This window comes from Pinus tabuliformis, chromosome 3_2, assembly GCF_031772625.1.
Source record: "Pinus tabuliformis cultivar Carrire ecotype Pingquan chromosome 3_2, CPIR1, whole genome shotgun sequence".
NCBI lineage: Eukaryota > Viridiplantae > Streptophyta > Pinopsida > Pinales > Pinaceae > Pinus > Pinus tabuliformis.
Window position 1 is genome coordinate 250,576,801 of NC_142302.1, and position 15,771 is coordinate 250,592,571.

Sequence of the window (15,771 nt, forward strand, 5' to 3'; positions counted from 1 at the left end):
TCAAAATATAAATAATTAATTGAGTTGGAAGGGAAGAGTACCAACTCCTGCTCCTTGATACTTGGCATCGTCACCAAGTTCAACTTGTAGTCCTAACTCCTACTTCTTCATACTAGAAAATAATTGCCAATTGGTGTCATATGTCGAGATGCCCCACTGTCCACATACCGTGCATTCAATGGAATCGTGTTGGTAGAAAGACAAGATACTAATGAGAAACATCCCCCACATTGGGAAAAGTTTCCCCTTGTGCTTATCGGAGTTTCCCTAATAGGGGGATGTGGAGAAATGTTTCTATAGGGTTTCCCCCATCCTGAGAACGTGGAAAACATGGGGAGTGGCCCTCCCCCCACCCTGGGGGACACAACCCTGTGGAACACTGCCCGAAACAAACAAGACATCATCAAAATATAAATAATTACTTGACTTGAGTGGAAGGGAATAGTACCAACTCCTGCTCCTTGATACTTGGCATCATCACCAAGCTCAACTTGCATGCCTAATTCCTACTTCTTCATACTAGAAAATAATTGCCAATTGGTGTCATACGTTGAGATGCCCCACTGTCCACATACCATGCATTCATTAGAATCGTGTTGGTAGAAAGACAAGATACCAATGAGAAATCCTTCTTGAACTTGGCTACCTGTATTCGTTGCTGCTTTTCTTTACCCTTCTTTTTCTCTAGATACTGTGATGCATAATGACTATGCTTATGACAAATGAAGCACTTGATTTTACTTAAGTCCTTTCCTATCTATGAAGTTGGCTACTCACTCTTTCCCTTACCCTTGCTGGTTCTTTATCTTTGCCCTTATTTGATTGAGCTAGGTTCTCATCACCACCCTTCTTGTTGACCTTTAACTCCATCAGAGTCTCCTCCTAGATATAGTCATTCCAAAGCCTCTCAAAGTTAGGAAGGTTCTCTTGAGCACAAATGCCTTTGACAAATGGTTCCCATGAAGCTGAGAATCCATTCAGTGCCATGTTCACTAGTTCTGCATCTGCAACCTCCACCCCAACTGCTAGAACTTGATCATGAGTTTGTGTGACCTTCATAAGGTAATTGTTGATGATCACTATGGATTTGAGTTTGTTTCGTAATAAAATCTTCATGTTTATGTTCTCGTTCTGGTAGAGACTAACTAGGGCATCAAACACATCCTTTGCTGTCTTCTTCTCAAATATATGAGGGATTAGATGATCCTTTATAGCATCCAAGATCATCCACTTGGCCCTCACTTCCCTCATGTTTTGAACTGCCAATTGCTGCAGATTTGTAGGCAGAGTGATAACGCTCCTGATAATTTCCCGAAGATCATTCTCTTCTAGTAAGACTGTAACACTCACCTTCCATGATAAGAAATTGGAGGCACCATCCAATTTGTCCTCAGATCTGAGGCTAGTTGATGCCATCTCTAACATCTACTGCACAAACTCCCAAATCAGAAAATAAAACTGTGAAACCCTCTAGCCTGTCCTTCTTCCTCGTAATTGATTTACTACTGCAAACCCCCAAAAATCTCAATCAGTGAAATAGCTTTGATCCCAAGTAGAAATTTCCAACCCTAGATAGCTGACGTCCTTTTGATCTTAATTAAATATATAAATTGTTGAATGTAATTAACGTTGAAATTAAAATTTCAGACAATAGTATCCATTTAGCAATAGCTGGAAATTAAATAGTGGAAGCATAAAACAGTTTCACACATATACAGGTAATTTTTTTTTCACATCAACTTTTCATGCCTTCGAATACCTTACAAGGAAATTAAAATTTCAGACAATAATATCCATTTCACAATAGCTGGAAATTAAATAGTGGAAGCATAAAACAGTTTCACACATATACAGGTAATTTTTTTTTCACATCAACTTTTCATGCCTTCGAAAACCTTACAAGGAAACCTCCACAAGCTGCCCAATAAACAACTGCTGCACTGTTACAAAATCACGCTGAGCTGAGCTTATATGGCTTGCTATATGAACTATAAAATCTGTCTGTACGACTGTATGATTCTATGGAATTGTTTCGTATGGTTGTATGGATCCGTATGACACCCTGTACAGTCTGCTGCCCAGATTTGCTTCTGCCTGAATCCCTGCCCTCTCTCTCCTGGTCGCTCAACCTGCTCGATGTTCTAGTTTGTTGAAGACCTCTATCTTGCTCTGCCTTAATACTTTTAGTTGAATCAAAATCCTAATCTATTTTTGAGTATACTTCTAATTAAAGTCATGCATGCATGAGATGCACCTTTTGTAGATTTAGCAGCTAAATATAAGACTTTTCGTTTTTTACTAAACTGAATTACAAAATAGCATGACTTTTATAAAACAGAATTACTTTTTGAAAATATCTTAACTAGTTCTCGCATGTTCACAATGAACTTGTGCGGAACTTCCCGTCTGAGCAAAATTCTCAACAAAGATGTACTGACCAATGGTTGAGAGCCAAGCCTCCAAGGGTAAGGGACCAAGCAACCAAGCAAAAAAGGCTTTCTTGGGTTCAACCAAGGGTTTTCAGTTATTGTGCATCTAAAGGAGCCGAGTTGTTCGCTTCGATTTAAGTCTCTACAACTTATTCAATCGGTTGTCTAGCACAACTTTATGGCAAAGTCACCCGTCAATGGATTTCATGGAGAGAGAGTCAAGGAAAATCTCCCTAATGTCTCCAATCACAATATTGTTTGGGTTAGCCAATTTGAGCCTTTTTGGATTTACGATGTTTAGGTTGTTTGATTGCCTTAACAAAGATGGTGGAAAACTAGTAAATGTAGAAATTGCATGCACATACCCTACTTGCATGGATATGTAAGGGAAAGACCATTTTGATGTAATATTGACTTTGTATATACAATTTAAAAGGATGATAATGGCATCCATTCCAGTACTATAAGTATTGGGTTTTTAAAATTATAATTATAATAAACATTATATTTTTTAGAAATTCTTTAATTATTTTTGTTTTTTCTGAATTTATTCTATATATGTTACTTATTTTCAAATTTTTTATCGTCTGAAATTTGATTATAGAGATATTAAACATATCTGAAATAGCTATTTTATAATGGCCTAGAGGGCCCGTAGCATTTCAATTGCTTACATTGGTAAGTACTAGCGTTTTCTTATGGAAATAATCTCTAAGATTTTCACTGTTTTTTGTCAGATTTGCTCGGAGAAGAAAACTATTTTAGACGTGGAGGACATACAGGCGCTTATTGGTGACAAATGTGACGGAGTAATTGGACAGGCAAGTTTTCTTCATTATTGTTTTCAGACCAACCAGCAAAAGTATTCAAACTACTTAAAATCAACAATTAAATGCAAATCAAAATTTGGAAGGATTGAAATGCAAGGAAGCCTCAACCCAATGGGTAGTAGTTTCTACATGGAGACAACCTTCCTCTTCCTATAGCCTCCTAACGCATTTAACTGGTCTCCTTTGCCCTAAAAAAAGGCCACCCCCATCTTATAAATGTTTATTCTGAGGTTCAAAGACTAGATAATTCTTCTACCACAAACTTGTTCGTCTCGAGATACAAAGCTGCCCTGACATTAGCACCTGCCTGATGGTTCTTATCTGTGGAAATGCATGTCAACTTGGTTTCTTCTTCGTCTTCAAATAGGTTTCGGATATTAATTGCTAATCTCTTGTGCACCACATAGTTCAGTCAAGAATTCCCTCCTATGATCTCAATTACAGCTTTATATCTCCCTGCACTAGCATCATTTGAGTCCTCTTTTCTTTTGCAATCTTCAAATCTTTTAAAAGCGCTATGAGTCCTACTCCATCCTTTGAGGCATGCTGGGAACTCTCCATGCAGCCTACCGAAACCACTCCTGTAGCATCCCAAAGAGTCACCTTGCCCCCCTTAGCATCAAAACGAAGTTTGAAGAAGATTCCAGATCGTCATCCACTTCGAGATTCTCATGTTTGAATGATTCTAGATTGCCATCCACTTCAAGATTCTCATGTTTGAATATTGAATGTATATATTACAATTGCAAAATAAATAGGTGTACAAAATGTATCCGCTGAAGTGCCATAACCTGTAACTCAACTGCGTGTTTGAATATAGTTTTTTAATTACGTCACGTGTCTGCCTAGTAATTTCATGTTATGGTTGAAACTTGAAACGTCTTATAGAAGATAGGATTCTTGGTTTAGTTTTGACTTGTAGTTTGTGATTAGCGTATTTTATTTGTAATGTAAGCTTTTCCTGGAATTCTTGTTGTGTGACGTGCTCTGTAATTTCTATGATGTCCTGGTGAGATAATTGCTTATAATCAACTTTCACCTAATGTTCTGTCCTGCAGTTGACAGAGGATTGGGGCGAAACTCTTTTCAGCACCCTCAAACGAGCTGGAGGAACTGCATTTAGTAATATGGCTGTCGGTTACAACAATGTGGATGTGAATGCTGCAAACAAATATGGCATAGCAGTTGGCAACACTCCGGTATGAAGTATTAAGTTGGAATGACTTTGCTCAAGTTAAACTGGAATAATATATTATCATATCAAAAAAATTGTGAACTTACCAGTTTCAAGTGATCCAAGGACCTTTGTACTTTAGTTCAACTTTGTGGAAATTTAATGCTTACAGGATGCCTAACAGAATCCAGTGGAAAGTGGAATTAATTCAGTAACTTCGCAAGTATATTTGTAATGACAAATAAAACAATGATTACAATAGCACGAATTTATCTCACCCTAGTAAAAGTCAGTAGTAAGTGCCATGGCATGTTTTTGTGTGATCTTTATTTAGTTGATTCATGACAAACCTGAGAATGCTTACTTCTGAAATGTCGGTAGGGTGTTCTTACGGAAACAACTGCTGAGTTGGCAGTTGCGTTAACAGTAGCAGCTGCTAGAAGAGTAGTTGAAGCAGATCAGTTTATGAGAGCAGGTCTATATGATGGTTGGCTACCTCACTTGTGAGTTTCTTGAAAGTCTATCCTTTTCTCTGAGTTATTAAAGATCCTGCGTTTCTTTTAATGGTAGATAATTTTCTTAAAATAAAGAAAAGTATAATGCTACTTATGAGGCACACCTAAATACAAAGTCTCTTTTGGTGTAGAGTCTTGCATAACATAAAATTCACAAAAGCTAAAAACATACAAACCTTAAATGAAACATACTTTTAGAACTAATTTGCTTCAGTGTTTAAATAATGCTATGACTACGAGAATTGTAGATTTGTTGGAAACTTGCTCAAGGGACAAACCGTTGGCATAATTGGCGCTGGAAGGATTGGCTCTGCGTATGCCCGAATGATGGTACAACAGTTGACTGGCTTCTATAGTTAACAAAATTGATTAAATGTGTGTAGATGCAAATTAGAGTTCTAAATATTTTTTCATCTTTAGTTTTTGGGTTGTTGGTTTCAAAGTTAATCTAACTGAGACCTGGCCATTACTGCTTATCCATATGTTTAATATGTCTATTGTCAATTTCAGGTGGAAGGTTTTAAAATGAATCTCATATACTATGATTTATACCAATCTACTCGACTTGAAAAATATCTGACAGGTTTGTATAAATGTTGAATTACTTGTGATCGTAGGCAACAAACTATTTTCCATACCATATATTCAACGAAGACAATATTACCATGCCTTGCATTTTTGACTTCCCGACATTTATGTGACTCTTTAAAAATATTTCTCTTGTAGTTAGAGTCTTGTTTGATGGAAATGTTTCTTATGTTCATTATCTATTTGTGTGGAAATACACAAACTTTTTCGAAGCTTATTAGGTAGATGCCGAGTTGCACTGAGAAATAATCACTTTTCACACTGTTATCTTAATTTCAGTGGCTTTACTTTTGCTTGCATCTTTTCTCACTAATGTTGTCAGTGACTTTTTTGCAGCTTATGGGGAGTTTTTGATGTCTCAAGGTGAAGCGCCAGTTACATGGAAAAGGGCCTCCACTGTTGAGGATGTTCTCAGAGACGCTGACGTGGTTAGCATCTGATCTTAAACTTAGAGTTAAGAGCTATCTTTTATTAGACTGGTTGGTATGTCTTTATCATTCAATTTATGCTTCATATGTTTTCTTAATTTTGTCACATTGTTCGCACATTCCATGTTTACAGTCTGTCGAGGGAGACAATATGGCTTTGTTTTTTTAGCCTTATTATTGGATTGATGCTTCTCCAATTTTTAGATCCCCCCAGCCCCCCACCGCACAGAAAAGAAAATTCATGGTCCAATCCATTTTTTAAGGGCTCTATATAAGATACAAAAACTCATTGGTTCATTATTTGCAAATTGTAAATGTGAATGATGTAATAAAAGACTTCAATAAATTTTGCACCCTCGATAAAGAAAAGGACTAATTTGTTTAGAACAATAATTTTGTAACTTTAAAACTTACATTGGCATGTCTCGAAGGCAAAAGAAACTGGAAAAGGCATCAGATATTGAAAAACATCCTGCCAGATAGTACTATTACCTTTATTATATGCAGAAAGAGAGGAGAAGTATATCCTCCTGAATAACATAGTAATGACTTTGGTAGAAATTTCTATGATGTTGACAATATTGCAAATATCTATTGTAAATACTGAATAAGAACAATACAATATCTTGACATTATGTATTGCGTTGATTTACGTTTACACACTGGAATATGCATAGTTTCTTGCAAGCGTGGAATACCATGCTAGGAATGTCCTTTCAGACATTTCTTTGGAAAGCAAATTTTGCTTTGTAGTTTGTAATTATTAATTAGACTCAAGGTTTCTTGGAGCAGAAACAGGAGAAAAGTGCGGAGAGGGAGTGCTGATTCCCAAAAAACCATGTTTTTATCTAAAGTTAATGCATATAGATTCAAAAAAACATGCAAAATGCCAAATTAGTTGCAGAAAATATTTAACATAGTTTTTTGTGCTATGACTTGCAGATGAATACTACATTATTTAGAAGTTAGAAATTTCCATATTTAGTAGATTAATCATTAGAACATCAATCATTTAGTGCACAGATAACATGTAGCGGTAATTTTTTAGTCATTACAAACTCACAAAGTTTTAGATTAGATAGCAGAAAGTAAACTATGAAATTTGAATTTATAAAATGAAATAGCCCATCATTACCATACAGTTATAGCATGCATATGATACATGATGTTCACAAAATAGTCGATTTGCCAAATTGAGAAACTGAAAACACTGAGTGAGCTAAAGTATTAGAGTCTATGACAAGTTATATTAAAAAAATAAAACTATTAATAATAATAGAAAAAACATGAAAAAATTTCAATATTCTAATTATATTATCTACTTGGTTGTCTTCCTGCCACAATCAATTTCTACTAGTTCTCATGTTCTAAAGCTAGCTGTATTAAGGACATTGGGAAGGGCACTGCCACTACCTACATGATGCCCATGTGGTCGTGGATGTGAAGTTGAAGCTGTTGCATTTGGAGCATTGTTGACAGTGGCAATTCATGAGGCTGAGATCTTAGCATGATCAATATCTAGACTCTTCTAGCCTCAAAAAGCAAGATTGGACTCCAAGTATTCCAAAATATTGTCCAATCCTCCAAATTACCCTTCTTTGGATTTTTGTCCCAAGTCTTGTATGTTTTATTAGTCCTCAATGCTGGAAACTGAAATGAGTTTCTTCTTTAGCCCTCGAACATATAGGACCTCTGTCACTTTCAAAGGTGGCAATGACTCCCTCTGAAAGGATATAGTCCCCACACTGTCGCTCTGATCTTGGAGTTATCTGTAAGCACCACCTCCAAGTCTACATCATCCTTTGTAAGACTTGGAAAGTGCTCTCTCACTCCATTCATATGGCAAGATACTCCACTGTCTATAAACCAAACACTAGAGGATGTAACACTAGTGGAAAACGCATCCACGTTTGAGTCAAACTTGGTGGAAAACGCATCCACGTTTGAGTCAAACTTGGTGGAAAACTCATCCACCTCAGCTGATGTTGCCACATCCTTCTTCTTCCCTTTCTTGTTGGGACACTGAGCAACATTGTGACCCATCTTCCCACAAGAAAAGCATCTCACTTTGCTCAAGTCCTTCTCAGACTCCTGTTTCCCCTTCTGCTGCTTTGCCCCACTTGTGGACCCCTTCTTCTTCTTCTTGCCTTTGGCTGCAAGGGCAACATTCTCCTCCTCGTATACCCCACCACGCTGGCTGCCACTCTTAGCACTCCTGGTCTCGTCTTGAATGAAATCATCCCACATCCTCTTCTAATCAGGAAAATGCTCTTTGGCAACAATGCCATCTATGAATCTATCCCATTGCTTGGGAAAACCATCTAATGCCGTCCTGACCAACTGGTCCTCAGGGATAGCCTCTCCCACCGCAGCCAACTCATCTCTCACCTATGTGATCTTGGTGAGGTATAAGGTCATCGCATCGGTCTTGGTCATATTGGTGTTTCTTAACTTCTGACACAACACCATATTCCTATTCTCATTGGAGCTCTGGTGAAAATGTTACTAGGGAATCCCACATCTCATGGGCAAACTTCTTCCCTGTCACATGAGGGAATAGGTGGTCTTTAATAGCATCAAGAATGATTCTCCTTGCCTTCACATTTCGCTTGTTGAAGTCTGCCAACTGAACTGGATCAGTGGGAGGTTGTATTGCACTCTCTACAATATCCCACACCTCAACTTCCTCAAGCAGCAACATCATTCTCTCCTTCCATGGGCCAAAATTTTCAGCTCCACTCAGCATATCTTCCATCCTCAGTCCAATTGCTATGACCCTTTCAACCAACACTACTTCTCAATCATTGAAAAAATAAAGGCACAAACAACCTCCCTCTCAACCATTGTTCTCTGGTATATAAGGTAGGTTTTGGTTTGTTGTTCACTGTTTTAGCAGAAGGTATGCTTGCTGTAGGTTCACTGTTTATCAGCTGAAGTTCACTCGTAACTCTTATACCATGTGGAAATTTTTAGGATTTCCTGTAGCACCTCCCAATTTAGTTTGTTTGCATTTACACCCACAACCCCACATTTCACTTGGATGATATTTAAACATCATATGCATTAAACAAATATTGTTAGTCTACCTCTACACTTTAACCATTCAACTGATAATAGAAATATGGATAATCATTCACACATCTAGAGACTTAGATTTTTGGCCAATCTCTGACCCTAGAAAAACCCACAAGGGGAAAACCAGTCTAGAAGAGGATTATCATTATACTTCTCTCAGGAAATTTACACAGCAACAAAATCCGAGGTACTTATCTCCCTAGAAATTTGGGCCACAGTTAGCTACAGTTTTGGACTTCTGCCTTGTAACTTGGGCCACTGTCCAATGTGTTTTCAGCCTCTGGTTAGGTTTCTCTATGCCAAAATTTGAGCCACTAGATTGAAACTTCAGCCCTACTTCCAGACCTCTGCACCTTGAAAAACATGCTACTACTCAACACTTGTACCTTGATTTTTGTGCCACAGTCCAGCAGTTCACTGCCCAGAAAATTGTGCCAATGGCAGACATCATCTGCCTCGAATTTTGAGACACAAGCCTGCTACTTCTCCTTTATTTGTGGGCCTGTCAAACTGAAATAAATGTAGTATGTTCCTCAAAATCTGCGCTGGATTTCCTAACAAATTGTGCTGGAGACCACCTCGAAAATCATGCAGAACCTTGAATTTCGTGCTGTGACAGCCTTAAAACTTGGGCTGTCCCCCTGTTTTCGAGCTGCTTATCAGCTCTTTTCTACCAAGGAAAATTCGTTGTAGTAGTCTCAGACTTCACACTGGAGATACTACAACCTCTCCTCAAACTGTTTGCCACACCCAGCCTTGAAAATCAAGCCTATAAGTGGTCTTGCCCCCCGTAAACTTGTCTCTCCTTCAGCAAAATAACAATCTCTGCCTCCCTTCTTCTCCTTGCTCCTCTTCTCCAACATTGCTCATGAAGAATGAGTGCTCTCTTACCTCCCCTGCCTCCATCCCCCCTTTTAGCTTCATTAAGATGAGAGAACCTGGCCTTTTTGATCTAGGGCTGAGATTAGATCTCGGCCTTCTAGATTAATGGTGGAGATCTTTTCCTCACTTGACCTCCTTTTTATGTGTCCCCCCTCATTAATGAGTCTCCCTAGTCATTTGATAACTTTAAGTTGTACCTTGTACCTTTTTCTTTAATGATAAAATTTTGATGGGGGAACTAGCAACCTCCCCAGATATATGCAACTGTCCACAAATCACATATATCAGAAACTCATAGTTTCACATAAAGTCACTTTAAAAACACAAAGTGGCTATAATATTATAAGGTACCATGCGTTTTTTCTCATAAAGTAACTTTAATATAATAAAGTACTTTGTACTTTTATACCACATAAAGTGACTAAAGTCACATGACTTTAATAACTCATAAAGTCACTAAAAGGTGTTTTAATTTGTTTTCCTAGGTGAAAAGACAAAAGCTCTAGGAAACACTGCCTTGGTGTCCTTTTTCTGTTTTATAAAGGGGGAAACCCATTATTTGATGTTATTGGGGTAACATTAGATAATTTAGGGTAAATGGAGGAAAACTTGTAATGGAAATCAAATTTGGGGCAAATGGAGAAAAACTTGCTAGCCACTCAAAATTTAAAATTAGGAGGGAAAAACCCCGAAGGAAATCTATAAAAAGGAGGGAGGAGATTCATTTTGATCATTGTGGATTGTTCATCTTTCTGATTTGTGAGCTGAGGCTCTTGGAGGGTTTTAAGACCCCTTATTTCTGATTGGTTTCGGTGGTGAAAGTTTTCACCCTAGTCAATCCTCTCTCTTTATTCTATTTAGCATAATTTCTGAGGTATCATCCATCTGTTTGTGGCAACCAAGGGTTTCTGAAGGAGTTTTCTGTGTCAGAAAAAATTATTTAAGGAATAGATCTTGACAGTGGAGCTTCCTGAGGCCCTACTTGAGGCAGCGGCGACCTTGGAGAAGCATTTTCTGTGGCAACGAATGCCCTAACTGGACGGCGAGACCTACCTGAGGCAACAAGGTGTATTTCTGTGACAGCAAGGGCTTGTTTCAGCCCTATTGTGGCTGTGGGTTACCCTTGTAGGTTCCTCACTGTCCGCGGCTCATCTGGAAGACAAGTTAGAGGACGTAAGGTCATTCCTAGTTCAATGATCTGCCTGAGTTTGTGACAGAAGACCTCCTGAGGTTGGTTTGAACAGCGGAGGCTGTTTGGGATTGCATAGGCTGGTGAAGGTGTTGCTGGAGCAGCGGCTCACCATCTCTAAGATATGGCAGCGTGTGAGTTTAGGGCATGAATTGGGCAGCAGATCACCCTGTGATTATCCAGGGCAGGTCTAATGAAGCCATTGAACTGTGGTAGCAGAGAGGCAGCGAAATCTGGCTGATTCCTGAGGCTGGTTGCAAGGTCAGATTAAGAATATTAGAATAATAGGGTTTGCTGATGCAATAGCAATTGTTGTGTATCTAAAACTGTAGTGTGAGATTTGGAAGGACTATGGGTTTATAACCCATTAGGTTCTGTTGGATTGGCTTCATGTACATGAATTGTTGGTGGAATTAAATGCTGGTTACACTGTTTATTGTATTCAATATTGTTTCCATTTGCAAAAATTGAAAGAACACTGTGATACTAGTTATAATACAAATCTCGTCATGTGCTCTTTGCAACCCTAAGGGCAATTTTTCCCTGAGAGATATCACAGTAGTTAAAGCATCACGATGTGTGCTGATGTACATGCATTTGCATAACGTTGTATCTCATGATTGCTTTACTTAATTACACTTAAATAACATGCAGTCTTTTGAAATTCTTATCTGTCTCATGGACATGCAATCATTGTGTTATATGATATTGAGTTTCTTTAAGGGAATGTCTGATTGAGTGTTGTATTAGATATATTGGATATATTGTGTTGACTGAATTGTTCTTAGGATCTTGTGCTTTCATTAGGATTAAATTCAAATCTGCAATTTTGAATTGTATACAATGTACATCTATTTGCTGTTTATTTTGGATTGATTCCATTTGTATAAAATATCTTGACTAATCAGAATCTAAGAGATAAAATTTGTACCATATCACAGCTTTGCCAAAAATCAATGTTTGGAAATGTGTACTGAAAATTCGAAAACACTATGTAATAGGAAAATGGTGAGTATTCCATACTATTTAGTTCTCTGATTTCTATACTTTTAACATATAGTAATTTTTGGCAGATAAGCCTTCATCCTGTACTAGACAAGACTACTTACCACTTGATTAACAAAGACAGGCTATCGATCATGAAGAAGGTAATGTCTTTATTTCAACGCTTGCTTTATGAAATCAGAGCATTCATCATTAACAACATATTATGTATCCCGCTTGATTGTGTCTGGACTGGGCATCTAATTTTTGATAATTCTCAATTTTAATGCATTTAACAAAATGGAAAACTTATCGTTAAAAGTTTCTTCTGGGATGCAGGAAGCAGTTCTTGTAAATGCAAGCCGAGGCCCAGTGATTGATGAAGCAGCCTTAGTGGACCATTTGAAAGCAAATCCCATGTTTCGTGTAGGATTGGATGTGTTTGAGGTAATTTACTTTATATGTTTCCTTGGCACACTTTCATGTGGATGCATATTTATTGCAGTTTTGAAGTCTGGTGTGTGCAAAATATGTTGGTTTAATGACCAAGTTGATATTGCGAATGAAGCTAGAATTTATGTTAAGCATGGAAGGCAAAGCACTCTCTTATCATATTTACTAGTTTTAGAAGACACATACTAGCAAGTTTCAATCTTTTTGGTGTTAGGAATAAACCGCTTCATTCCTTGTTTGACATGGTACAGAATGAGCCATACATGAAGCCTGGTCTTGCAGAGCAGAAGAATGTTGTTGTGGTGCCACACATTGCCTCAGCTTCAAAGGTTATTATGCAGACTCTTCATATGTACAAAAGTAGGAATGATAGGGAAAAAATGAAGCTATATGTCTACAATTCCAGAATTGGTTCTATGTTTGCCCCTTGGAGCAATTGGTTGAAGTCTAAATAGTAGTTTTAAGAGTTTAGCATTTTGTTGCATCTTTTTCTGCATTTTTCATTTATGCACATTTGTTTTTTCTTTTTAGTTCACTAATTTTTAAAGGATGTTATCACAAGGTTTTCTTGCAGTTTTGTATTTCTGTCCAGTGTATTGTTTTTGCCCACAGTTTCTCATCAATCTGTGATTTGCATTAGGAGATTTTCGTCTGTTACAGGCTAGCATTCCAATGCCTTTATGTTCCATTATCAGCTTTTCAATTTTTTTTTCTTCGAAGGACAACCTCATGGGATCCCCTCATTTCCCCTGCAATATCTGGATGGAGGGTGTCTCAACTGCCAGCCACAATAGCAGTTAGTAGCCATGATGGACTCGACCAATCCCCTCCTCTAATTCATAATAAAACAAAATATTTTATCCTCGATGATTGGTTACTCCATCTGATGACATATCTTAAGTTAGAACACTTTAACATGTACACATTAGCAAGCTCTAGTAAAGTATAAAAGTTTAATGGATATAATTGGTCATTCGAATAAATCCAGAAATATTGAACAATCTTGTACTTAGTAACTGTCTGTATATGTGAGGCATACCAAATCTGTGACTGTCTCTTGAGATGTGCCCATTATATTTTGTTTCAAAGCTTGCAATTGGTCTCAGTGCTTCTCCTTGGAGTAGTTGTGTGGGCTTTGTGATGGCTGCCTTTGCCTTTGTTCTTTTTTGGAAGGTTAACTCTAAAATTACAACCGAGCAACATTCTCCAAGGTATTGTTATCACAAGTTTTTCTTGCAATTCTGTATTTCTGTCCAGTGTATTGTTTTTGCCCACAGTTCCTCATCAATCTGTGATTTGCATTAGGAGATTTTTGTCTGTTAGAGGCTAGCATTCCAACGCCTTTATGTTCATTATCAGCTCAATTTTGTTTTCTTTGAAGGAAAACCTCATGGGATCCTCTCATTTTCCCTGCAATATCCAGATGGAGGGTGTCTCAACTACCAGCCACAATAGCAGTTAGTAGCCCTGATGGACTTGACCAATCCCCTCCTCTAATTCATAATAAAACAAAATATTTTATCCTCGATGATTGGTTACTCCATCTGATGACATATCTTAAGTTAGAACGCTCTAACATGTACACAATAGCAAGCTCTAGTAAAATATAAAAGTTTAATGGATATAATTGGTCATTCGAATAAATCCAGAAATATTGAGCAATCTTGTACTTGGTAACTGTCTGTATATGTGAGGCATACCAACGCTGTGACTGTCTCTTGAGATGTGCGCATTATAGTTTGTTTCAAAACTTGCAATCGTCGCAGTGCTTCTCCTTGGAGTGGTTGTGTGGGCTTTGTGATGGCTGCCTTTGCCTTTGTTCCTTTTTGGAAGGTTAACTCTAAAATTACAACCGAGCAACATTCTCCAAGATCGTATGGGACTTGGCTTCTGATTCATGATTTTGGTTTCCTCTGTGTCACAAGCGACTTGGTGTCAGGTCATCTATGTCATTATTTCTTCTTTTGAGGACAATAATAAGGATATAGCATCCCTTTTGAATATGGTAAGTGCTTGTTGGCATCATGATGTGTTTATTTTCCTCTTGAGATTTCACTGACTATGTCATTGTGATGCTACTGCTTCGTAATCTGTATCAAAAGTATATTCCTGCATGAAAAATTACTGAATTTCCAGTAAGTATAAAATGACTACTACTAGGTATTTATCATTGGTTTTGGATCTCATCTTGCCAATTGTATTTAATGTTATAAACATAAAATGCCCACTGAAGAGATCTTCAAATTGTGTATTCAGTGGACTCGAGAAGGGATGGCCACACTTGCTGCATTAAATGTACTCGTAAGTTAAAAGTGCACAATTTTTCAATGGGAGTTTACTGGAAAATGTCTGAATTGTAGCCTTCAGTTATTGAGACCATGAAATATGAATTTTGATTGGGCTGTATTTACCTTGCCAGGGCAAGGTCAAGGGATACCCTGTGTGGCCAGATGCAAACAGATTGGAACCCTTTCTAGATGAGAACTCTACACCTCCAGCTGCCTGTCCAAGCATTGTCAATGCAAAAGTACTAGGTGTGTTATCTCTGCTTGGAGTCTTTCCTTTACATCTTAGTGGATCTTTCCAGATGGTTTGAATTCAAATTTATGTTTTTGCAGGTTTAGATATTTCCAAGCTTTAAGATGGATCCTACGTCTTGGTAAAGATGGTGCGTTTGAGCTTGAAGTGCAAGATGACCTGTGTAAAGAAGCTTAACATGGAGTCCCATTGAAAAGGCTCCCAAATATTGTTAAGAGGCAGGGCCCTTGTACAGTAAAAGATACATCTCAAAATATTAATTAAAATTTAGTCGTTTAATGTGATTTATGTAATAATTATATCTTTCCGGTATTTCTTACTGATTTTCCATGAAAAATGTGAGCCATATTTTTACTTCAGCAAAGAGAATCAAATGCATTTCTATATGGTGATGTTATGTATGTCATATATGTGAATCTGAGCTTATATTCAACCATCGAGTTATGGATAGGTTCAGCTAAAGGTGTTGAGATCTGAATAGTTATGAGTTAAAGATTTTCACTGGCTGATTTGCTTTTGTTTGGATGGGGGTTTACTGATCAAACTATATGGTGATGTTATCTATGTCATATATGTGAATCTAAGCTTATGTTCAACCATCGAGTTATGGATATAGGCAGGTTCAACTGACGTTGTTGTGATCTCAATACTTTTGAGTGGGAGAGTTTTTGCTGGCTGATTTGCTT

At 37.6% G+C, this 15,771-nt stretch overlaps 1 protein-coding gene across 1 annotated transcript in view; it reads left to right on the top strand.

The window, feature by feature from the left end:
* Positions 1-15,471, top strand: part of HPR (hydroxypyruvate reductase) — a 78,287-nt gene extending 62,816 nt beyond the window's left edge. Inside the window, exons 2-13 of the mRNA XM_089416208.1 lie at positions 3,167-3,250; positions 4,318-4,458; positions 4,815-4,936; positions 5,197-5,278; positions 5,459-5,531; positions 5,873-5,964; positions 12,184-12,258; positions 12,434-12,541; positions 12,799-12,876; positions 14,804-14,848; positions 14,967-15,081; positions 15,166-15,471. Coding sequence (XP_089272334.1) covers positions 3,167-3,250; positions 4,318-4,458; positions 4,815-4,936; positions 5,197-5,278; positions 5,459-5,531; positions 5,873-5,964; positions 12,184-12,258; positions 12,434-12,541; positions 12,799-12,876; positions 14,804-14,848; positions 14,967-15,081; positions 15,166-15,188 — 1,038 coding nt within the window. The 3' untranslated portion in view covers positions 15,189-15,471. The remainder of the gene's footprint in view (positions 1-3,166; positions 3,251-4,317; positions 4,459-4,814; positions 4,937-5,196; positions 5,279-5,458; positions 5,532-5,872; positions 5,965-12,183; positions 12,259-12,433; positions 12,542-12,798; positions 12,877-14,803; positions 14,849-14,966; positions 15,082-15,165) is intronic.
* The last annotated feature ends 300 nt before the right edge of the window (positions 15,472-15,771 follow it).